The sequence below is a fragment of the Polypterus senegalus genome, chromosome 5 (assembly GCF_016835505.1).
Source record: "Polypterus senegalus isolate Bchr_013 chromosome 5, ASM1683550v1, whole genome shotgun sequence".
Classification (NCBI taxonomy): domain Eukaryota; kingdom Metazoa; phylum Chordata; class Cladistia; order Polypteriformes; family Polypteridae; genus Polypterus; species Polypterus senegalus.
This window is the reverse complement of record NC_053158.1, coordinates 208,275,553-208,298,613: the sequence shown is the minus strand read 5'-3', so window position 1 is coordinate 208,298,613 and position 23,061 is coordinate 208,275,553. Positions and strand designations below refer to the sequence as shown.

General features: G+C 55.1%; 1 protein-coding gene across 5 annotated transcripts; it reads left to right on the top strand.

The window, feature by feature from the left end:
• Positions 1–127: 127 nt before the first annotated feature.
• Positions 128–22,805, top strand: LOC120529856 (ALS2 C-terminal-like protein). Of its 5 annotated transcripts, XM_039754058.1 has the most exons (28): positions 129–251; positions 3,597–3,772; positions 6,976–7,095; positions 7,178–7,292; positions 7,654–7,846; positions 8,135–8,200; positions 8,475–8,676; positions 8,817–8,945; positions 10,499–10,624; positions 10,837–10,907; positions 12,212–12,278; positions 14,494–14,693; positions 15,732–15,797; positions 15,872–15,970; positions 16,126–16,287; positions 16,381–16,492; positions 17,564–17,641; positions 17,823–17,953; positions 18,249–18,452; positions 18,567–18,663; positions 18,944–19,101; positions 19,410–19,460; positions 19,545–19,721; positions 20,028–20,070; positions 20,781–20,842; positions 21,391–21,540; positions 22,489–22,585; positions 22,669–22,805. In XM_039754058.1, exons 3-28 carry the CDS (start codon positions 7,009–7,011, stop codon positions 22,723–22,725), a joined length of 3,000 nt encoding a protein of 999 aa, XP_039609992.1. In that variant the 5' UTR covers positions 129–251; positions 3,597–3,772; positions 6,976–7,008; the 3' UTR covers positions 22,726–22,805. The 5 variants fall into 5 exon arrangements, with proteins under 5 accessions (XP_039609994.1, XP_039609995.1, XP_039609992.1 ...); XM_039754060.1 differs by lacking the exon at positions 3,597–3,772 and having other exon boundaries at positions 128–251; positions 8,478–8,676; XM_039754057.1 differs by lacking the exon at positions 3,597–3,772.
• The last annotated feature ends 256 nt before the right edge of the window (positions 22,806–23,061 follow it).

Here is a 23,061-nt window from a genome sequence, read left to right as displayed (position 1 = left end):
TTTTGCCCGGCGCGCGCGCGCCTGCCCGCGGCGACTCCAGTCTCCACGGAGACCAGGAATGCGAGCAGTGCATGCCGGGATGGCGTGTCGGAGACGTGCGGGGATCCCGCGAATGCGCGGGGGCGAGCGAGGAGCGTGCGCGCCGCCGGCCGAGTTCGGATCACGGAGTGACTTGGAGGCGATCGTCCGAAGGAGGAGGAGGAGGTGGTGGCGGAGGACTGAGTGGGGACAGAACGGGCCGGACACGGCAGGTAGGAGTGAGGCGAGCGCGGGGCCAGCGGCCGGTCACTCCTGCCAGGCTCGGACGGTCCAGGGGGCGGCAGGGGCGCTCCACCCGGGAGCGTCGAGGGGCTGGCGGAGCCTTAGAGTTTAAGGAAGGCCCCGAACGACGGGGTGACAGGTGACAAGCGCGACTCTGTCACCTACACAGGTGATACGCGTGACGGACAGCAGAGAGGCTGGTGAGATTTGTAAAGTCACCGCGTTAAAAAGTCGACAGTTAAAGTCGCCGAAAGTTGCCGTGGGCTGGGCATGGGCACACCCCTGGCACACCTCTGGCAGCCTTACAATGACAGGCTGCCTGCGTCAAATGGGCTTATTCAACACTGGCACGTGCCCAGCCTGGCATGCTCTCGCATGCCCGTCTCACACCAGAGTGCCCACCTGTCATTTTGAAGGCTCAGTCAGGCACACTTGGCTGGGTGCTAATGCCCACCCAGCCCTTTTGGGATGTTTACTTGTCATCAGTTCTCCTGTCCGGCACATGGAGATGACCGAGACGCCCACCAGTGAAAGACCACAGTAGTGGGAACAGCTACAAAGGCGTGATGGGCACTCATATGCGGCTTCTACATGGAGAATGGCCTTGAGACTGGCACCCTGGCATTGGGCACTTGTCAACTTCCTGATGCAGCAGTCCCTGGCATGGAGGCTTTTGGCAGGAGGCTGAGGTGTGTATTGAGTCATTGTAGCTGTGAAAGGCTCTATATAAAACTGTTCAGGTGCAGATGTGCTTTACTGAACTGCAGATCTAAATTCTCCAGCAGCTTGATGTGGACATTGAACTGAGTGCCCACCCTTCAGGTGGGCACGCCATTCAGTGATAAGGACACACTAAGGGGGGTGTCAACCTGTGCCAGTGTGTCTGGTAGGACTGGCGAGGGTCTTGAGCTTGTGACCCTTGAAAAGGTGAAGTGAATTTGCCCACCTTAGGTTCTTCTGTGTTAGTGCCAGTGTGGCATGAACGTCGCAAGGAGCACTTCCTGTTGAACTGTCGTAATTCTAAGGGGGCACCTCCTGTTGGCTCTGCGGCTGGCACGCTGGTGCTTTTCACTTCCTGGCTGAACTGCTGGCTGGCATGTCATGTTTGTCCAGTGTGAATGGGGCATGCTTGCTGTGTGGTGCCCTCCTTTTGCCTAGAAACGGCCAGAATGAATGGCAGATGCCTCAGGTACCATGAAATGTCTGACTGGCATACGTAACGTTTAATTGTATGTAGTTTGTACCACCCCAAGACCTCGGATGGCATGATCAGAATAAGGAGTCAGAATAAGGTCACTGTCCCTCTGATGTGTCTTAAAAGGTGACTAAGGAGGTTGGCGCCATGAAGGGCATTGGACTATATATGAAGTCTTCTGCTTTGGTATCCCCAGAATTGGAGGGGCAACCTGTGTGAAGCCAGAGAATGGGCATTAACCTGGCAGAGAGATGTGAGTGAGGCTTACATGGTGACCTGGGCAAGGAGAGGAGGCTGAGGCAGAGGAGTGGACACGTGTGGGTGTAAATTAGAGTGGGCATGCCTGGCGATGTCAAACGGAGGACAGAAGAGCAGACAGGAAGACCACCTGCAACGCACATCCTGGATGAGCCTGCAGCGTGGGCTCACAGTGGCGCACACGTTCTTTACGGACAAACGGGCTGGTGCGGCATGGCACCTGGGGTGGCATGTGGCTCAGATGGGGGGCAGGGTGGTGTAAGAGGTAGGGTTCACCCGACAGGCCCCTGACCTGGCGGACCATGTAAACTACAAATGAATGAATGGAATGGGGTCACGGCAGGAAGGGCAGAATGGGGCTGACATGTCGAAACACGGCAGTCATGGGGGGGCTTTGCTGACCTGAGATATCAAAACCAGGACTGGGGGGATCCTCGGGGTCCACTACTGAGGTCAGATGCTGCCCACCCGATCTCATTTCGTGTCTCCCCGCTTTTCCTCCATTTTCTTAACCCATCATCTTTCTCTCCTGCTGACCTTCATCCCTCGTTTGCTCTTCGTGTCCAGCTCAGTTTCCTCCTCTCCTTGGTCTCTGACCACTGACCCCTGCACTTTGTACAACTCCTGTCCACGGCAGACCAGCTGACTTCTTGCCGACCAAGCCCCCTCTTGCACCTTTGTCCCTTCTACATGTTCTTCTGCTCTCATGCAGCCTTTCAAAATTCTCTTCCATCTTCCCTTCTTGACCCTCCGCCCAATTCCACGAGGGGCTGAACTTCAGGGTGTGGACTGTAGGGGGCACTCGTGGGTTGGCTGCTCTACTCCTTCCACCACGCTGTCCACCCATTGAGCCTTCATCATCGGCTGCCCCCTGCTTACTGGCTGGCAGGGGCCTTTACAATTCGGGTCCAGGTCAACGTCCAGTTGGTGCCAAGATGCTCTACTGACCAACCTGACCACATCTGAAGGAGCAGCCCCTCGTAGACATGTCATCCTTGTAAATGACCCCCAGGCCGCTAGAGGGCGCTGTGGTTTGACTGCCCAGCACTGGTCTGTCTTAGGTAGGCCGAGCCTGGCATTGAAGCCTGGTGCTGCTGGGTAGAGTGAAGGTGGGGTGTAGATGGAGACATAGACAAGGTGCTATATATGAAGCAGATGGCCGCCGGGTTCCTACTGCCCCGTGTCCAGAGTCCAGTGAAATTCCAACTTCTACATGTGACCACAACGCTACAAGCCGGCCGAGTCAGCTTGACGTAACAGGCACTACACACCAGGTGGACAGAGAGATATGCAGGGCACTATATGACCTGCAGAGGTCGCCATATTGCTCTGTCTTTGGACTGCGGTGGTCAGCATGCCACACATGCCCGCTGTCCGGCACCACGGTCAGTAAGAGTGCGCTCGGACCTGAAGCCTCACGTCAGTTCCTGCTGTCCAGTCATAAGCAGGTCCTGCAGCCCCACTGTGCCACACGATGCCAGCGTCGGACAGTTGTGAATTCCTAACGGCCGCCCCCAGCTGTTTGCTGATTAGACCACCCAGCTTTTCCAGCTGAAAATGAGAAACCTGAATAGAAATGTGACGTCTCTTTTGAGGGACATGGTGAACCAACGCAGTCTGGAGGTGTCACGTGTGTGTCTGTGATGCGGACCCTCTGCCTGCATGCCATTCGTGTTACTGGCCGATGGAGGCCTGGAGTTAGTAGACATTGCTCGTCATAACTGCGGGCTCTGCCAGTTTGACACTCGGGTCCACAGGACTGGCACATCGGTCTGATGCCGTTCTGTCACTCTGTGCCACGTCTTGCTCGTTACTGTTTTTGCACCCCTGCCATTAGGTGCTGGCAGTTTGACCGCCTTTGTTCTCTGTCTTCCTGTCACAGAGCGTTTCTGAGGGCGGTCTGTCGAACAAAAGAATTGGAAGAGGAAGGAGCAGAGGAAGAGGATGGGGCCGGGCACAGCATGCTCAACACGCCAGAGGGACAGGCCAGTGGCATCCGGCCGGCAGGCAGGCAGGCCCACTTACGGCTGTAAGGCGCTCATGATAGCCGTATGCCAGGTCAGCCATCTCACATGCCAGTATGCCCAGTTTTGTGACTCTAAGACATAAACTTAGGAAGTCAATGCCACCTCTTGAATGGTGGGTGCCCTTTGCTTGTCTTTGTGCACTTTTTGTACTGAAGTGAGGGGGTCTGGCAAAGAGCTGGGCAGCAAACAGCACAATGCGCACCACTGGAAAAGCCACTGCTGGGTATGTGGCAGCTCAAGAACAGGCTAGTGTCACCCGTCTGTGCCCCTTCATCATCGTATTTTATGAGTTCTTGGAGATTTCTACCCTTCATCCCCCAAATGCCCACATGTTGTGGTACAGAGGAGGCATTTTGTTTGTCAGACGCTTGCAGTTGAATGTGGTGCCCACGTCACATACAAAGGGCGCTGCTGTTGTTTGTCCAGGATGCAGGAATGCTGGAGGCAGTCAGTGTGGGCCTGTGCCCGTCGTCCACTGTGTCTGCTCATTGTCCGCTTTCTCTGCTATTGATGTTGGTGACTCCCCAGGCATGCCAGCATCAGGAGAAGTGTTCTGTCATCCTCTGCCAACTCCTGGAGTGTTGGTGATTGGTGGCTTGGCCTCTGCCTCTTGCCATCATATTACAGTGTGGTGGAAGCAGGTGTGCCCAGTGCCTGCTGGGTGCCCAGAGAGAGCCTCCCAGGAAGAGCCTTGGCACCCTCTGCTGGCATTGGATGGCCGTCTGTCCACCTTGTCCCGAGTCGGCGATTCCTTGATTGCCACACCAAGGCCTCCTCCCACCGCCCACACACACAGATGCACGCACCCGGCTGTCCAGATCTAAAGTTGCTCCACTTCCTTCTGGGAAGCCCACCACGTGAGTGGACAGAGGAAGTGAGGTCATCTGATGAAACCCTCAGTGCTTCACAGTCAGGCACTGCTGTCGCCGCCAACTGAATGTGCGGCAGACCCGAGGTCGAGGGGCTTTGTGTCATCCAGCAGCAGGACCGCCAGGGCGCTGGGCGGTGAGTACGTCAGCACGCTGGCACCTTGCTTGCTTTTTTTCATTTTTGCTTCCTTCCTTCCTTCCTTCCTTCTTGCCCTCCATATGTGTTGGCGACTCCAGACTCGCCTTCGTGCTGCGAAGAGGGGCACCTATGGCGCAAGCGGGTAAAGAAAGGCTTGTCACAGTGCCACCCTCGGACACAGAAGGACAGAACTGTTTTAAGTGGGGAGTGATGGCACGGCGGGCAGTGCCCTGCTGACTGGCCCTGACCTCAGATCTTGGCGCCTTTGTCCTCCTGTGGGGCCTCCACCTTTTAATCCAAATGACTGCTGGAGCAGTGAATTCAAAACCAGGAGAGATAAGCTGACCGTCCATGTCATAAGAGGGTCTCGGCCCCCCGTGCTTGAGCTGGGCAGGCATTTGAAGGTGGCAAGTGGCACCTGCAGCATTTTCTGGAGGTGCTTGAGGGGCTCAAAATCCTGGGATCATTATTAAGTTGCTCCACCTCAGGCTTCAGCTGCAGGAAGTGGCGGGTGTAAGTGGACTTCATATAGCGCCTTTCACAGTTCACCCTGAATGCCTGTCATGACTGCATTATTGGGGTCGGCCTGTGAGGATCTCTTATGTTGAACAGATGAAATGGAAGTTCATTAAAAAGGGGCCTTCATTGGCATTAGGTGGTCCACTGTGGCCCTGGTACTAGTCAAGGCGGGCAGGGCCCACCTAGGAGACCACCTGGGCAGGGGCAGCACCAGAGGTGAGGATTTGGGAGGCTGTGTGGCAGCGGGTCAGATGTCCTGTCGTCATGGATGCTGCTTTCATTACCAGGTCTGAGTGATAATAAGAATGCCTGGGGTGACGAGACGGGCGACAGGACTCGCCATACTAGCGCCAGCCACTCACTTGATGTTTGCCAGCACCTCAACGGCGAGCTTTTCACCACACGACAAAAGGCCAATTGTAGGAAGTTGTTGGGGGCAGCATGTGAGCTACCAGGAAGTGTCGCGTGTGGGAAGCTGTGGTACCAGAGATGACGTTGGCACAATCAGCACTTGTCTGTCGGGGGTTGGGGCTGCTGGCTTTTCTTTGCTTTCTGCTGTCTGTTGCTGATCAGGCTGTGCCACAGGAGTCGATGCAGTGGCCTTGGTCACTCAGATGGGCACAGGGTCTACCAGTCCATGTGGCAACCAACCTTGACAAAGAATGCAATGCTTAAAGGCGCTATATGAAGACAAACGGGGCCAAGTGCGCAGGTCACCTGAGGCCAGGCCTTGGCATGTGTGCACAGTTGTGTGACTGCTGATGAATTTCTGTAGGTGCCCTTCTTGTCCATGCCAGGCCCCACAGACTGCTGAGGCAAAATAAAGATGGCACAAGGCATGGCATGTGGTTATCCTGACCTTCAGAAGTCAGCCACCTGTCTGTTGTCACCCTGGGCTGTGCCCTGCAGAGACTCGGGTTCATCTGGCATCCTCACACACTTGGCTGGCACATTGATTTTTTTTTACTGGTCAGCATTACATGGGCACAGGCCAGGCACATGTAGTTCTATGAAGAAAGTCCTGATTGGTGAGCTGTAGCATGGCATCTTGTCAAAATGTAGCCCTGAAGCTGGAAGGGTGGCACCACTTTACACCCACATCTTCACATGTGGGACATTTTGACTGGATGAGGTGAGCTGGCACAGGGACCTCAGGGATGGCACAGGCTGTGGTCAAGTCCTGCAGGCAGCCTCAAAGAGAGAGCGGGAAACACCACCTAGCAGTGGGGGGCACTCAGTCCCAAAGTGGAGGGCAGTAGACCCCTGAGTGGGGGGTAGACATGCCACATTTTAGTAGGTTAGGGTGACAGACATGGGTTCAAGACCTGGGGGGCAGTCATACTGCTTTGTTGTCTTTGTTTAAATGTTTAGTTCTGAGAGTCAAAACCAAAAATGGGCAGGCAGTGGCACTAGGGCCGGTCAGGAACTGGGCACACAGGCCACCATGTCTACCTTCGTGAACTGCCACTGTGACCTTACCAAGTCCCCCGAAGTCTCAAAGTAACTTAGAAGTGAAGTCACCTGAACCCGAGTTTGAGCTCAGCGGGCACCATGCGCGGCTCCTCTTCATCACAGATGGCTGCAGGTGGAAGTTGTCTTTAATGCCAATCTGAGGAGTAGAGGGCATGAAGAGGGTGGCTCGGTGGTTTGGCCTTGCTCTTTCTTTTGTTTGCCTGTCACTTAATGCCTGTCTTTGTTTTTTTGAAGGTGTGCCATTTGTAAACCCAGGCCAGCTCCTCTATGTCCAGTTGTGACCACTGGCGGCAGCACACGGGCAGCGTGGTGTCTTGGGAATGCGAGTCCACTGCCAAGGAGCTGCACTCGTCAGTAAGTACTGATGTTCACCCTGGCAAGAGAACTGTGGGCACACATCTTAGTGCCAGCTTGATGTCTTGTGTCCTCATTGCAGGAAGTGCGCTCATATGGCACGGCCGCTGCCAGGACCCTGCTGGATGCCGATGAGGCCTTGCTGCGGCACTTGACTGATATTAGGCATGCCGTTCTTGACCAGCTGCCCCAGGATGGTAAGGCGGGCACTTTTTGATTTATCGTTTCTGATTTTTTAAGATTGTTGTGCAGCTTTAGTGACCCAACGAGGACCCCACAGCTAAACCGCGCCTTTGGGTTTACAGCTGAGGCTTTAGCCGCTGTGCCACCCTGCCTTGATGTTGTGCAGTTTGGATGTTCTGCCCCTGCCTCAAAGACGTGCCTGTGATCACACTGCGAGGCAGCACTGGGGTCCGGGTTGGCACCACTTTGGCCCCTCATATCACTTAAGAGCCTTGGTTGAGGGCTCACCTTGTAAAGGCACTCGAAATCTGTAACGTGATGCCACGGGTCTTTTCCTTCACTGTGACTTTGAGGTTCAATCTTCCTCCCTTGCAGATACGGCCGATCCAAGGTGGCAGTGCCAGGCCCAGAACATCATGAGGCTGAGCGAGGGCTTCTGTGCCTTCTGCGAGCGTCTGGAGGAGAACTGCACATCGCTGAGCCGCTGGCTGTGCCAAGAGCCCATGGCAGGTGTGCGGGGCATTTACCTCGTCGGTGATGCCAGGGGTGTCAGAGACGCCTACATCAAGTAAGTCTGCGCGGCCCCCCAACGTCTGTTAGGCCTTTTATTCCAGGACTGAAATGGCAGACAGAGAGAGACTACAGAAATGAAAATGACGGTGGGGGTCCCATGGGCACAGGCTGCGGTACTGCCTCACCTCTCTGAGCTCATGGGCATCGCTGGGGCCACAGGAGGTGGTGACTTCTGCTCCCCGGCATGATTGTGTGCCAGTGGGACTTATCGGCTAGCTTGCCAGGGGGGCATGGAGACTTCAGCTGCCCCTGCCATCTTTGACTGCCCGATTTCATCTTTCAGGTATTTCTCCTGCTTCACGAATGTCGTGGTGCTGGGCGGCTTTGAGTTCCTGTCCAGGAAGATGAGGTGAGACATTGGCACAGCGCTGTCCTTGAGTGTCCTCACTTGTGCATGATGGGCTCCAATTGGGAGGCCTGGCTGTGCCCGCTGGCCACTTTGCTCTTCTTGCTCATTTCCTTTGTTGTTTGGTGTAGGATGCCCCTCATATGCCCGCTCCTTCACACACTCCCTTGTCCTTATGCTCTTTGTGGAGTCATCCTGCGCTTGCCTGTGTGTCCTTTGTGATGCCGGCGGTGACAGACTCTCAGTGTCTCTCATGCCACTCTTTGTTTTTTTACAGCAGCGTCTGGAAGAAGAATAAAGAATTGCAGAGGCTTGTGAGTGACGTGCAAAAGTCGGGGAGTCGCGCGTCCGTCTGCCTTCATCAGCTCTTCCACGAGAGGATCCAGAAGCAGATCAGCCAGTACGCGTTGGTCCTCACGCAGCTCTTTGACGACGAGGTGTGCCACTTGGGTGTGTCTGGAGCGGCAGGGTCACGGCAGGTGCGATGTCCCATAAAAAACCCGGGCATCAATGCAGAGTCCCACGGCATCTATTCTGACTCGAGCGTGCCCGGCCTCCCCGTCTCTGTGGATCGCCTGGCAGGCAGCGAGCGTCCTAACGTTTGTCCCTTTCACTGCAGGCCGAGGAGTGCCAGGAGGTGGGCAGTGCCCTGAAGGAGCTGGTTGGACTGCAGCACTATGTCAGCCAGGTCCTGGATGAAGCCAACTCGACCAAGGTGCTGTGGCAGTTCACGGGGCAGAAGTTGACGGTAGGTGGTCCGGAGCGGGTGAGCGACTGTGGAGTTTCTGGTCACAAGGCCACAGCGTGACGCAAACACAGACCGGCACCACTGGGGCAGACGAGAGACTGAAGAAATGCCTTAAGGGTCCGGAAAGGTCACCGTGCTGGTGGGCAGTGTGTCCTGAGTGAAAGGCAGCTGGGTACCCGTCATATTCGGTGCCGCCGGCTGTGGTGTCCTGTGGCCCTAGGCTGAGCAGGTGCCCTACCGCTGGTGAAACAAACCCATTGGGCACCTGTCGGCAAGCATAGAGGGGGCATCTAGCAGTAACGGTGCTGGCGAGCCTTCTTGACAGTTCATTGTGCCCACCTGAGGACGTCACTGATGGTTGCCACAAGGCATTTAAACCTCAACAGTTCACATGTACTAACGGTATGGACAATGGGGGGCATGAAAAGTGTAGGGTGGGCTCTTCTCCTCAGCCTGACTGAATGCCAGGGTCTTTTCTGTATTCCTCACGTCCTCCTTGCCCTCGCTGTGTCCTCCTGCTGTCATCGTGACCTGCACTTCCTCCTGAGTGGCCGCACTTTGCTGTCCTCATCTTGGCAGCCATTTCTTCAGTCTCAGCCTGAGTGTGGCTGCCCGGGGTGACGCGATGGAGCCTCTGCCACCGGTGTGTGTGTGCGTGCGCTGGATGGGTATGCTGTCACTTGGGTCTTATTGTCCCTTCAAATGCTGCCAGTCGTGGAGCAGGTGAGGTGGCACTGTGCCCCTCTAATGAGCCCACGGCATAGAAGCCAAGCTGCAGGTGGTCTGAGATGATGTGTTGTTTCCCACATTGGCAGTGGTGTGACAGTGGTGTGACAGTGTGTGACAAGTTCAAAGGTCACCCCCATCACTGCATTGCCGCACACCAGGGATGACAGATAAGTAGTGATGTGCACTGTCACCCTCCTCGACCTTTTCAGGTCTTGTGCTGGTGACGGTGGGCTCTGACCAGGAGAGGTGCCCAGTCCTTGGGCGCACACTGCCAGTTCTCTTCTTATGAAGTAAACTCACTTCAGTTTAGTCCTGTCAATGTCAAAGAAGTGCCACTGATATGCCACAGTTTAAATTGTGACCGGGAGATACACAAGGCAAGAGAGGAGGGACCACTCGTCCAACAGGCCATTGGGCGAAGCCCACAAGGACCCGCTTTAGACAGCAAACACCTGCCTACTTCAACTAAACCCTTAGGGGCTAAAAACAAAACGCGTCACCAGGGAAATGGCCATGGGGACCACATGACCACCACCCAATGTTATGTGGCCATCTAAACAGTCCAGGAAATGAGCAAATGAATGAATGGGGAGATGGCAGCGGGCACTGTGCCCACCTGCACGAGTGCTGCACCCACCAGCCTGGCGTGTCCTCCTAAGCCTTGCCAGGCTCCTGGGTGGCAGCCTTGTAGTTTGGCTTGATGCCATTCAGCTTTGTCTATCTGGTGGCCTTTTGGCCCTGTCGGGCATTCTGGTGGGTTTACAGAGGGGTGATGGCCGAGACCCTTATCACTTACCTCATTTTTTTGTTTTTTTCTTTTCCAGGATTTGTTCCGCACGCCTGCCCGCAGACTTCAAGAGGACAGTAAACAGGTGCCAATCTCGGCATCCCTGGGGCGGTCCGCATACGACCGAGTCCTGCTCTTTGACGATCTGCTCCTGCTGCTTCAGGTGAGCCCTCGGTGGGCACCATCCTGGCACACAGCCTAGTAGGCTTTTTCAGGGTGCCCACTCAGCCAGCATGCACCTCATCTGTTTGATTTTCCGTCAGATTGTGACAGTAAAGAAGTCCCTCCCAGCTGGAGACCTGGTGCCACCTCAAAGGGCCAGGTCTTGGCAGGAGCTGAGGTGGGCGCAGTTTGAACGTCTGTTCTCGTTTCCAGGGCTCCGATGTGTGCAGCTACAACTTGACAACACTGTGGGCCGAAGCCATCGTGGAGGAGACTTGTGACAGGTGACATGTCGCCCGCCGTTCTTCTGATGCCTTGCCTGGTGGGTGGGCTGGCCGGCTGGCCGTCGAGTGCCCTCGTGATTTGCCGCACTTCTCTGCTTATTAGTTTTTCTCGTTTTTTCTTTTTTGTTGTTGGCCCGTTCCCTAGAATTCCGTGCGAAAGGTCGAGTCGACTGGCGGCCCCCCATTGTAGCAGATAAAAATCCAAAATGAAGCAAAGTCCCACCCGTCTGTCCGCCCGATCATTGGAGCCGCTGGGCGCCAGGCAGGAATGACACCTGGCAAGCTGATGGCTCCCTTTACAAGGCCACCACACGCGGCCACCAAAGCAGAAAACGCAAAACTTCAATGGAAAGGACAAAAAAAATCAAACGATGGCCCAGCAGGGACTGGCAGGCAGGCCGGCCAGGTGACACCAGGGGGCAAATGACGTAAGCAAAGGACGAGCGGAGAGACGGGACAGTGACAACAAAACACAAACAATGTCACTGGGGCACAGAGAGGGTCAACGGGCTCCGGTGACGTCACGCTGTGTCATCCTGGCCTGCTTGCTCAGAGGGCTTGTGGCGGTCACGGGATTCTGTTTAGGGATGCCAGGGGCCCACCCTGCCTTGACTCAGTGGGCTCACGCCAATGGCTGATGATGAAGACTATAGACAATTAACAACAATGCCCACCCGAGTAACCCCAACAGTGGTGACGACTTCACTGACAAGGAAACGGGCGAAAGCCCACAAAACACATAAGGGTCAACGGCAAAGCAGGTGAAGGGTGGGCTGACCACTTCCTGCTGTGCCATGAAGAACTCCACCCACGCACGCAGAGCGGACCCCACAGACACAAACGTACAGACAGTGAGGACCCTCGTGTACTGGCATTTGTGATCCGATTGTGGGGCAGTCCTGTGCCTCATCTTTCACGATAGCACAGCACTGCCGGGGCTGCTGGGAGTTGGAGTCCACTCTATGTATTGCTGCCACAGGCCTGTGGGTGATGTCATCAGACCAAACGGGGGGGCGTCGATTTATTTACCCTCCGTTTGTAGTGAGTTTGTAATGGAGACATGGGAGCCCCTCGAGACCCTCGCCCGCGTGTGTGCAGTTGCTGTGATGAAGCAGCCGGGGCTCGATTTGGTGGAATTGTTTCTTTTATTGTTAGGCACCGGGGGTCTCTTCAAGTCGGATGCCTGCCAGGTTTGGTGTTGTGTTTTATGGACGTCGGCTTGCGCTGAACTCCGCCTCTTTTTGCCTGAACGCCCTGCCTTGCCCGCCCTGGCACTCTTCTCATCGTCTTCTTTGTTCCCATAGGAGATGCATCAGGGTCACCAGTCCAGAAGACGACTTGATTCTGGTTGCAGAACGAGCCGAGCATGAGGTTGGTAACTTTGTGTGAAGTTATGGTGGCCGGTCAGCTGGGCTGATTCACATTGGCACATCTCCTGCCAGGGGTCAGCTATCTTCATTGCATTTGACGTAAATGTCCACATGTCTTGGTTTGGCATCTCCGCCGGGGGGCTTCACCTCCTCGTTTCATGTCCTTGTGGCTCCTCCTCCAGATGTGTACCGACTTTTGTTTGTGTCCCTCACCTGCCCACCACCACTAGGAGTTGCCTGTGCCCTGTATTTCTGGCGGGTCATTCTGACTGCTGGCCTTTGTCTGGATTGCTGACCATGTGGCCCTTTCTGGACTCGTCACTTTGTGTGCTCTGCGGAGCTCCTTGTGTTTACAGAGCATTTTGGGATAAGAACTCTGAAGATTCGCCAAGGCCCTGTTTGTGTATCTAAGCCGGGGTTTTGATGGGATTTCTCCCTCTGGTGGACATTTTTGGACCTCCCACTTATAACAATGACGTCTGTCCGGTAGACGCTCGGCCCTAAACGTCAAGTACAATTGGGGGGTGACACCAGGAGACATCAAGTCACTCTGGAGCTGTCATACGTCACCGAGAGTCAGGGGTGTCATCCTGGGTGTCACCAAAGGGGACAGAAGCCCTCAGAACGTGGCCCGTGACACGAGGTGCTCATTATTTAAGGACACAACCCAAATATTTCTAGAATTGCAAAACTCCAAATAGTTGAGAAATCCCAAAGCCAATGGCTGCATTTCAAGAAAAGATCAAAGTCCAAATACTAAATAAAGAAAAAGTCACAAAAATGACAAAAGAGCAAACAATAAAAGTCAAAATACGCGCAGGAATACCAAAAACAAACACAAAGGGAAACCCAAGAAACGCAAAGCCAAAACTCAGTGACGCCCCCCGGTGGGTCCACTCCGGTTACCCAAAACAACGGTGGCATCCTCGCCACTCCAGCCCTAAACACGACCTTCCTTGCTGGAGTTCCGGTAGCTTCTCCACCAACGCAGCGCAGAGAAGAGGAGGGTGGACGCCATCGAAGACGCAGATGAAGGACGCGACTTTTTAGCTGGAGTGACGGGCAGACGTTCGTCTCCAAGGTGATTTGGGCGAGTCGTTCAGCCCGCAGTGTGCCTCGTGTGGTGCTTCTCGGTAAGGCGCGTCGCCACAACAAGGAGAGCTGACCAAGAGGAAGTCGGCTGACCCGCTGATGTGTCCATCCCAGACTGGCAGCACTGGGGGGCTTTGTAGTCGAACTGGGGGCCTGCCTCACCGTAACAGACAGTGAATTACCTTAATAAGGCAAAAACAGTCGGCAGTTAAGTGACAGAAAGAAGGTGGAATACGAGAGAAACACGGAAGAAAATCGAGGGGCGCGAGTGACGGGCACTACAACAATTGGGAGAGCCGAAGAGGTCACAGGGGTTCACCGTCACACACGGCAAACACGCAGGACACACACCCCCTTCATCCTAAGGACCCCTCTGGCAGCCGACCCGCCACGGCTGAAGTGCCCTGTTGATTGTCGCTGCCACCCTTAGGCTGATGTGGCAGGTGTCGCTTTTGGACTGCGCAGGCTTTGCGGCCCTCGACGTTCCTCCTGGATCTTCAGCTACGTTCACCCTCGGTGGGTTTGCTGCCTGCTTGGAGCTGAGGGTCCGGCTGCTGTGCTCAGGTCCTCGTGCGCCACTTTCACGCTTTGAAGTTTATGCCCATCACACCGACATCTTGAGATGAAGTCCTCGCATTTCTCACGTTACACGTGACATCTAATGTGGCCTCTGGGTGGTCTGAAGGGCCCCTAGGTGCCTCTTCCTCCTCCTTCCTGGACTCAAGCTTAGGGGGCCACAGTGGACTTCCACACAGGACCGCTCTGTTTCAGTGGGCAGATGGTCTTCTACTTCTGTAACAGCAATTTAGGCGCCCATTTAAAGTGGGCAGGTTGGTGAAGTGATGTGCCAATGTGAGATGGTAGTCTGAAAATCCCCCAGTAAACCCCCAAGACAGAGATGTGAATTCAATGAAACAAACCCCAGAACTGCTGTGCTGGTGGCCACTGACATTCTGGAGACTCCGCAAGCCGGGCACTGTCACAGTCACTTGGGGTGGCAACGCGGTCATTCAACTCTCGGCACGTGAGGTGGCATCCTGTGTGTCAAAGAGCTGCTGCCCCAAGGCCTCTGTGCACCTGGTGGGCTTCACCAATCCCAGCGTGCCTTTGTGTTATCTCTGCAGGTGGTGTGGCAGTGGAAGCTGGACCAAGCAATCCGCCAGTGTCTGAGCGGGCACCGGGACTTCCCTTTGTGGGGCAAAGAAACAGACAACAAGAAGCAGTCGTTGGTATCTCGGTTTGCTGAGTACACATTCAGAAATCTAGGCCGCTTTAAGAACGCCACATACCAAGGCCAGTGGACCTGTGGCAGACTACACGGCAAGTGAGTATGCTGGCAGTGCCAGGGGGCAGCATGGCCAACTCTGGGCTTGGGTGAAGAGGTGGCACCTTGGCCCACCCCTATTTGATGCCACAGTCCTGTCGGTCACAGTATTTATCAGTGGTTTGTGGGAAGGCCCAGAAGTCAGTGGTGTGCCATTTGAAAATATATCGTGGCATGGTAGTGTGCCAGTGTGCCCCCCAATTCACTGCCAACACTGCAGGATGTAAGGAGCCCCTGGCAGGTGGAGAGAAGTACCAGGAAATGGGGAGACGACCAAAACCAAAATGCTAAGTCAAAGACCAAGGCCGTTTACAAAGTCGGTGGCATCAGGCCCGTGCTGGCACCATGGGCTCAGGTCCACCAGTAGGACAACAGAGGCAGCCATCACAAGATGACTGGCCCAGAGTTAGAAGAGTCCAGTGGATCACTTTAGAATGGCACAGAGATGGATGCGGGTCAAGAAAGTGCAAAGGGACCGGGAACAAGTGACCAAGCAGCGTGGTGGGCAGCAGGGCTCGTGACTTGTTGGTGACAAACGTCTGCTAAGATTTATCAAGTGAGGAGGACAGAAGTCTCGAGGTCAGGTGGCTTTACCTGGTGATCCTGACGCTGGAAGCTGGCAACGGTATAATAGTAATACATTTTATTTATATAGCGCCTTTCATATCTCTACACAGCTCTTGAAGCCACCAGTGTCATTGTGAGCGCAGGCTGCAGAAACTCAAAGTGGCATTCATGCAGCCCACTGCTACCACTCTTCTTGTGACAAAGATGGCAGTGCGTGTTTTGCCCTGGCACTGCCCACATGCAGACCACTTTGAGCTGCCACCACACAGTTTTCTCTCGCTGTACCCCCAGAGCTCCAAGCAGTTTGCTGCTCTTTTGTGTCACCAGCCTGGCATTGTCATTGTGTGCCAGGTCTGGGGGTGCCCCGTGGGCATTGTGGCCATGCATTGGGCCAGTGGTCCTTTCCATCTCCAGGCCCCCTGGGTTGTGCTGGCAGCCATTCCCAGTTAATGGGCTTCTTTTTTATTTTAGAGGAACTTTAAGCTGGGAGGATGGGCGAAACTACACTGGCGACTTTAAGGACCACCAGGAGCACGGGTGAGTAGGGGGGCTCTGGCAGTGAGGTGTATGGAGGATGGCACTGCTCACACGGCTCTTGTATTGCTCTTCAGGTTTGGGGTCTTTGTCATTCCCTGCCATGGAGGCGAGGCACACGACTGTTACAAGTGTCACTGGAAGAGGGGACAAATGCAGGGCTACGGGATCTGCGAGTAAGTAGCACGGGAGACCCCGCTGGGAGCAGACCACAGTCAGAATGCGCTGCTGGTCGTTAAAGTGACACCTCCGTCCTCTCTGGGGTCTCTTAACGCATGGTGCCCACCTCAACAGGTGAGTTTGGCCTGACGCCTCCATCTCCTCCACTTAGGTATGGCAACAACTTGACCTACAGAGGCTTCTTCCTGGACAATGCCCGCCATGGCTTTGGAGTTCTGGAGAAGTCCAGAGGTGAAAAGGCCACCTTCAGATATGTGGGCCACTGGGAGAATAACAAGAAGAGCGGCTACGGGGTCCTGGAGGACTACGACAGGTAAGGGGGCCCGAGCGTGTGAGGAGTGCGCCCACTCGACCTTGGCAGTGTGAGCCGAATGCCCACTGACCGGTGTCTTGTGTGTCTCTTCAGTGGGCAGCGCTACATCGGCATGTGGCAGGACAACCAGCGGCACGGCCACGGAGTCGTCGTCACCCAGTCAGGCCTCTGCTACCAGGGCTGCTTCGTCAACAACAAGCTGACTGTAAGTACGTCTGCTTGGCGCCTGCGCACGTGGGCACCCTGCAGGTCAGCTTGGGCCAGCAGTGTGTGAGCGTCCAATAAAGAATCAAGGAAAGGGGTTGAAGTCCAAGGGTGGTGATGGGAGACCTGCCTTGAGCCAGTGGCCGATAGGTGGGCAGGCAGTGGAGGACAAGTGTGGGACATGGGGACAGTCTGGGGGGGCACGCCGATGACTTTGTGCCAGGCTCTCAGAGTGAGACTTTGACCCCGAATTGCAGCCTCAAACTGAAGAAGCAGGTCCAACAACTCTGAAGTGGGAGAGGGAATTCCTGAAAACCCCAGGCCCACGAATGTTCAGGAGCAGAGTGAGAAAGCGAGGTGCCAACCTAAGAGCGTCACACGCGGCCATTTGGCGCTCGCCTCTAACGTCTCCTCGTGCAGATCCTCTTAGGGGGCATCATTTGTTCCCTTTAATTCCCGCCGCAGTCCTCGAGTACGCGATTCGTGAAAAGAAGAAACCGAGTCCACAAGTCCAAAGCAGAAACACGAAGCAGTCGAAAGGCTCGGACCACCGGACCTCTCCATCTGTGTCATTGGCGGGACAATCCAAAAGCAGACGCCTTGGAGGTGTCTTGTGACGCAACTGAAACTTGGGCGGTGCCACGTGTGTCTAGTTTGGGGACTCGATTCAAGAGTCTCGGTGGGCACCTCACCTCGATTTCATTTTGTGACTCCAAGACATCTTGAGCAGAAGGTCATCGGTTGAATGAGTTTAGTGACTCGGATAGCACCGGGGGTCCCAAATGTCCCCAAACAACTCGAGTCACATTTTCTTGGGCGCTGTTTGTGTCGTCAAAGATCAAAACATCTAAAAGCTTTGTGGACCAAATCGCCCCCTAGTGGCAGACATGGACCACGGCTACCAGTCTGAGCGAGTCACGTGACCTTTCAGTCCTCCATTTGTCCTGAAAGGCGCCACATACTGAATATGGCAGGGAACCCGCTGTTGGGCCTGTGCTAGCGACTAATGGTGGTCCGTACCGTACTTTGCACGCGTCCCTCACCCACTGTCTCTGTGCGCTTCTCTTGCCAGGGAGTCGGGACTCTGCTGTCGGACGACGATTCTGCGTTTGAAGGTGAATTCACCGAGGAGCTGCAGCTGAGGGGCAAGGTGCGACTTACAGAGGGGGACGCCGTGCTCACGTCTCGTGTAATCGGCGTAAACGACGACTTTGTGGTTTTTATCGAATCGGTTAGGGTGGGAGGTAAGGGAGGGCTGCCAGTGTAGCCCCTCGGTAAGTGGCACTGATGTACTGTCACTCGAGTCTTTCAGCTGTCATCGTGCTTCACAGGGCAAGATGGTCCTGCCCAACGGCTACAGCATTGAGGGGGTCTTCAGCAGCACCTTTGGAGATGGCCTGCAGACCACTGGAGTCCTGATGACCGCCGACAGTGACAGGAGTGCCAAAGACGTGCAGCATCTGTAAGTCGTGAGCGGTCGTTTGGCCGCTGGTCACAAATCTGGGTTGTATATAGCGCCCTCCAACGTGTTGGCATGTGTCAGCCTGCCCTGAGGATTGACTGGGGGGGTATTTAGGTGACAAACAAGCACCGTGTCTCAGTGAAGGGCTTTGAGCATGAAAGGCGCTATATGCTGTAAATAAAACAAAGACGTGCTGTCATTAGGGTCATTCTGAGCCACACCGCGTGGTGCCACATCATGTGGTGCCACTACTGGCAAGTCACCTTCTCCTCTCCATCTTGTGATTGCTTTTCAGCCAGCTGGGCATCGGCACGTTGACCACAGAGACGAGGTGGGTGGGCATCTACGGCCCGCTTGAAGAGTACCTGCGGTCCGGCTCGGCTGATCTCTCTGAGGAGGCCTTCCTCGGTTTTCACGTCGAAAGCAGCAGAGCGATGAAGAAGCAGCTGAGCGGGGCACCCGAGGGCACAGGGTCGGAGGAGTACCTCGTGTTCAGCGGGTGAGCGGGGCAGGCGCTCTGAGTGGAGGCTACGTGTGGGCGATGGGGAGGCTGCCATGGCCCCGTCTTTGTCTTGGGGTGTCATTTCTTGTGTTTTTGTCCCCTGAGAGACAGAAGGACGAGTAGCGACGTGCCAGTGAAGAACTCGGATTTCATCCAGGACCTCCAACAAGTGACAGAGGTGGAGCAGCTGGAAGTTTATTTGAAAAAGGTACGCTGGGCTAGTGTGCCAACCAAGCCGGGGACCCTTGTGGGCCCACGTTGGCAGGTCACCCACGGCGTTTACCACTCCTTATCAGTGGAGTGGGCCCTTCCAGGTGTCATCAGTAGGACTTTAGTATATCTGTATACTCGGCCAGCCCCGCCAACAAGTGGCACGGGGTGGGCACGAGACCTCCGATGCCATCCAGGAGTGAACAGCTGCAGCTGGGTGTGCTGGGACTCGCCAGCTCGCTGTGACCGCCACTCTTCTTCCTTTCTCGATGTTTCAGGCCTTCCAGTCGTCGGTGCACCCTTTGGGCAAACTCGTGAGATTCCTGACCATGGCGTTCCAGGCCACCTACTCCGGAATGGGCGCAAATAAGCACCTACTAAGAATGGCACAGGAGGAGGTCAAGGGCCATGCCACCAAGATCTTTCATATTGTCAGGTGGGTACAGCACTCTTGTCTGTGGCCCCCATGATGTGACGCTGAATATGTAAAGGCTGGGCAGATTACTGGGGGGGGGTACTCAAAGATGGAGGTGAAACAGAACACAGGTGAGTGCCAGTCTGCTGGGGGTAGTTTGCCAGTGGGTAGTGCCATCCTCCCTCCAGCTTTGTGGTCCAAAGTGACCGTTAACGAATATCGACTCGGCAGACCTGATGGACAGGGGATGGGCCGTTGGCTCCTTCATCAGGGGTCAGCCAGTGGGGACCTCAGGTATCGGGGGACTCTGATGGCCTCTTGTCTTTTAGGGCCCATCTGTCCGAGTCGTTTGTGATGGCAGCTGAAGACAAAGACACGGGGTACGTTAGGGAATGGGGGTGGGCCTGGGCGTCTGGGGACAAGTGTGACGAGTGATGGCCTTCTGTTATTCCTTCTGCCCACAGATGTGGCCTCAGCTGCTATGCCCTCGTCCTGCCACTCATCTTGCCCCACTTCTGCCCCGAGCTCTTCATGCTGTACATGCTGAACCACGAGAGGGACAATGGCCTGTACTGGCAGGGCATCGTCCACCTGGGCCTGCTGTCCGACACAAAGCTCCTCGAGTTCCTTGACGTGCAAAAGTAAGTGAAGCCTCTTTGGGGGTGCCAAGGGCCTGGGGTCTCGCACTGCCAGCTGAAAGAAATCCAAAAGGGGGACGAGTGGAAAGTGTGAGACCATCCAGTGGGTGCCTGCCATTATGAATGGGATCAGTGTGCCCTCAGTGTCACCCGCACCTCCATGCCAGCCACCAAGTCGATGATGAGGGTTGGCGGATCGGGTGGGCCCTGAGCTGATGACCCCTGACGCAAAGAGCTGCCGCCTCTTCTTCTTCTTCTCCTTCTTCTAATGGACGTCTCTTCTTCTTTCTTTTCTTTTTTGTTTTTAAGGCATCTGTGGCCGCTGACGGATCTTCACCTCACAGCCAGCAAGGTAAGGTGGTCCCCCCGACTGAGACCTCCTCGTTTCTTCTCAGTTGTCTGTGTGTCATCTCCCGTCGTGTGGCTGCTTGACAGACATTTCTGCCGCGGTGGCACTGCTGTTCGTGACAAGTCGCAGAACACCGGAAGCTGAGACACGTGAGGAGATCACTTGTCACTTGTCACTCGTTTGGTTTGCTCTGCTGTCGTCCAGATTTCAGCTTGGCTGTTTGTCCCTGTGTCACCAATCGGTGTCCTCGAGTACGAGATTCATTCCGCTAGATCTCCCTTACCGATACCTTGGGGGGTCCTGAGCAGCTGGACGAGCCCCTCACGTTGTCCCCTCTGCCCGTGTAATCCTCAGTCCTGCGCTGCTCTCCCCTGCACAGCCTCACGTGCCACTCAGTCTTTCTTGAAGTGTGGTGGTCTCTCTTGTGGGGTCCCAGGGTAACGTTCCTCAATTTGTCTTCAGAAGTTTCTACGACGTAACCCGAGGTGCGTTTGCCGCTTTAGCAGCTGCCACACGTTGTTTCGACTGTCGTGCCAACGTCAAGCCCCAAGCCCTTCTCAGTGGTCCCTTCTGGCAGGGTGGTGTCCTCTTCAGATGGCAGTCAGGAGTGAACTGCCACACGTCGATGGCCCCTTTTGTGCTCGTCCTGTGTGTCTGTGCCACCTGCTTAGATGTCACATCCAACTGCAAATGTGTCATTTTGTGTCCTGCAGAGATACTCCCTGGTGAAGGACCAGTGCTTCCTGTCGGCAATCAAATGTCTGCAGAACATCAGGTAAGGGGGGACGCGGGGGTCACCGCATCTGATTGACGGACCCCAAACGCAGCCAGTGGTGACAGTCCTGCAGGCTGTGGGATGGAAAGGCAGGACATCTGGAAGGGGGCTGAGTGTCTGTGGGGTGCAATCCCAGTCACATGTCACCCGTCACATGTGCTACTCAGGTGTCACCTCCTATGGCCTTGGTCACCATGACTCCTAAAAAAACAGGAAACAGTGAGAAGGGTCCGAGGAAGATGAGGAGGCGATTCCTGTGAATGACCGGTGAACGGAGTTTAATAAGGGGGACGTACAAATGTGGTGACTAAACCAACGTGTCCATTGTCCCATGTCATCGTCACACTTCAGGATGAAGCTCAGACAAATTTTTTTTTCTGCATTTCTTCCATTTAACAAAACAGTAAAAAAAAAATCCCATAATTTCTAGAGCTTCTGCCCATCCAGGTACTTGGGTGGGTCTTCCTGTCCTGTTCCCCTTGTGGCCTGTCACAAACTGAGGTCTCCTTGGTCTTAGCCTGCCTGAAGTGTCACCTTTGTCCCCACAGCATGACGGCCAATCCCCAGCTGAAGCTGACCACCCTGCTCAGGACACTGGAGGAGATCGAGAAGAGCGTGGCGTGGGTGCTGAACCGAGACTACAAGCTGCCCATGGACGACCTGCTGCCGCTGCTTGTTTACGTGGTGTCCCGGGCCAAGTAGGTGACATCTGCGACTTCGGGACTGGCCTCTGCAGTGGCCTACTGTCCCTCTTGACTGGCCTCAGTGGTGGCCTATTGTCCCTCTTGACTGGTGTCTGCGGTTGCTTATTGTCCTTCTTGATTGGCCTCAGTAGTGGCCTATTGTCCCTTGTGACTGGCCTCAGTGGTGGCCTATTGTCCCTCTTGTCTGGCCTCAGCGGTGGCCTATTGTCCCTCTTGACCTGGAGCTATGCGGTGGCCTATTGTCCCTCTTGACTGGTGTCTGCGGTGGCCTTTTGTCCCTCTTGACCCGGAGCTCTGCTGCTGTGTCCCGTGGCTGTGGTGCCAAATCAAAGCCATTGAAGGTCCACGTGGTCTTCACTCACATCCACCATCAGCCGTGTCCTGACACGTTAATGATGTTCACGGCCTTGGGTGGACCTCACTGGGGTCACCTGCCGGTGACTTCACAGGTGTAGCGGCTCCCTTTGTCACTTGTCATTATTGGGACACAATTTACAGTTAAAGCTCCAAAAAAAGTGAAAACAGCGACCCCTGTGGGAAAAAATGTAAACTGCAAACGAGTCTGAAAAGGCAGTTGAGTGTGGAGGAGGGCTGGGCACGGGTACAAATGACAGGAGGGTGGCATGAGCAGCAAGCGACTGATTTAAAAACGAGAGAAGTAAAGCGGCTGAAGAGAGCCCCCAGCAACCCCAGAAGTTTGGCGTAGTCGTCCGTCTTTCTGACTAAAAAGCGAATCGCCTGGCAGCAATCGAGACGCAAAGTGACAAATTGTGGGGCGTGGTGACATCTCAGCACCAGCAGCCTAGGATGACAAACTCGTTGGGGCCGCGGCCCTCCATGTCGAGTGGGTGGGCCGTAAGCCAGCGAAAAACGGCAGATCACTGTGCTTTTATCAATCGGGGGGCTTCGTCGGTTTTTCTGAATCCCCTTTTGCTTTTGCAGGATTCAGCATTTGGGTGCAGAGATCCACCTGATCCGAGACATGATGGACCCCAGCGGCACCGGGGGGCTGTACGACTTCCTGCTCACGGCACTTGAGGTACGCCGTGTGTCACCCGCCTGTGTCTCGGACCCCGAGCCCCCCAGCTTCTCATTTCTTTGTCCCTCTTCTTGCCTCCACAGTCCTGCTACGAACACATTCAGAAGGACGAGATTCGACGCGGCCGCGTGCCGGACTGAGGGGTCTGAGGGGGTCCTCTCTGTAAATAACTTCAAATGTCCTTTGTTTGATATTTAAAATAGAGTTTTATTCTGGGAGATCCAATGGTATTACGGGATGTTATTCAGTAAGCGAGAGACCCCCTTGGGCCGCGCCACTCCAAGAGCCACAGTGGGCGGGTGTGACGTCCCGGGCATCGGTGTCCTTCATCGCCATCTTGGGCTTGGTTACTGCTGAATGTGACGAGAGCAGCGAGGAGACCCTCAGAAGTCTGAGCAGACGCAGGCAGTGCCAGTGCAGGTGTTGGCACACAACATGTTTGACACGCGTGTGGAGCGGCCAGTCACAGGGGTACC

What these genes read in the sequence shown, in the direction of transcription:
- LOC120529856 (XM_039754057.1), top strand. Translation starts at nt 7,009, where the DNA reads ATGTCCAGTTGTGACCACTGGCGGCAGCACACGGGCAGCGTGGTGTCT. An exon ending in TCACGGGGCAGAAGTTGACG is followed by an intron (nt 8,946 to 10,498) that starts GTAGGTGGTCCG and finishes TTTCTTTTCCAG; the next exon opens with GATTTGTTCCGCACGCCTGC. An exon ending in AAATGTCTGCAGAACATCAG is followed by an intron (nt 20,843 to 21,390) that starts GTAAGGGGGGAC and finishes TTGTCCCCACAG; the next exon opens with CATGACGGCCAATCCCCAGC.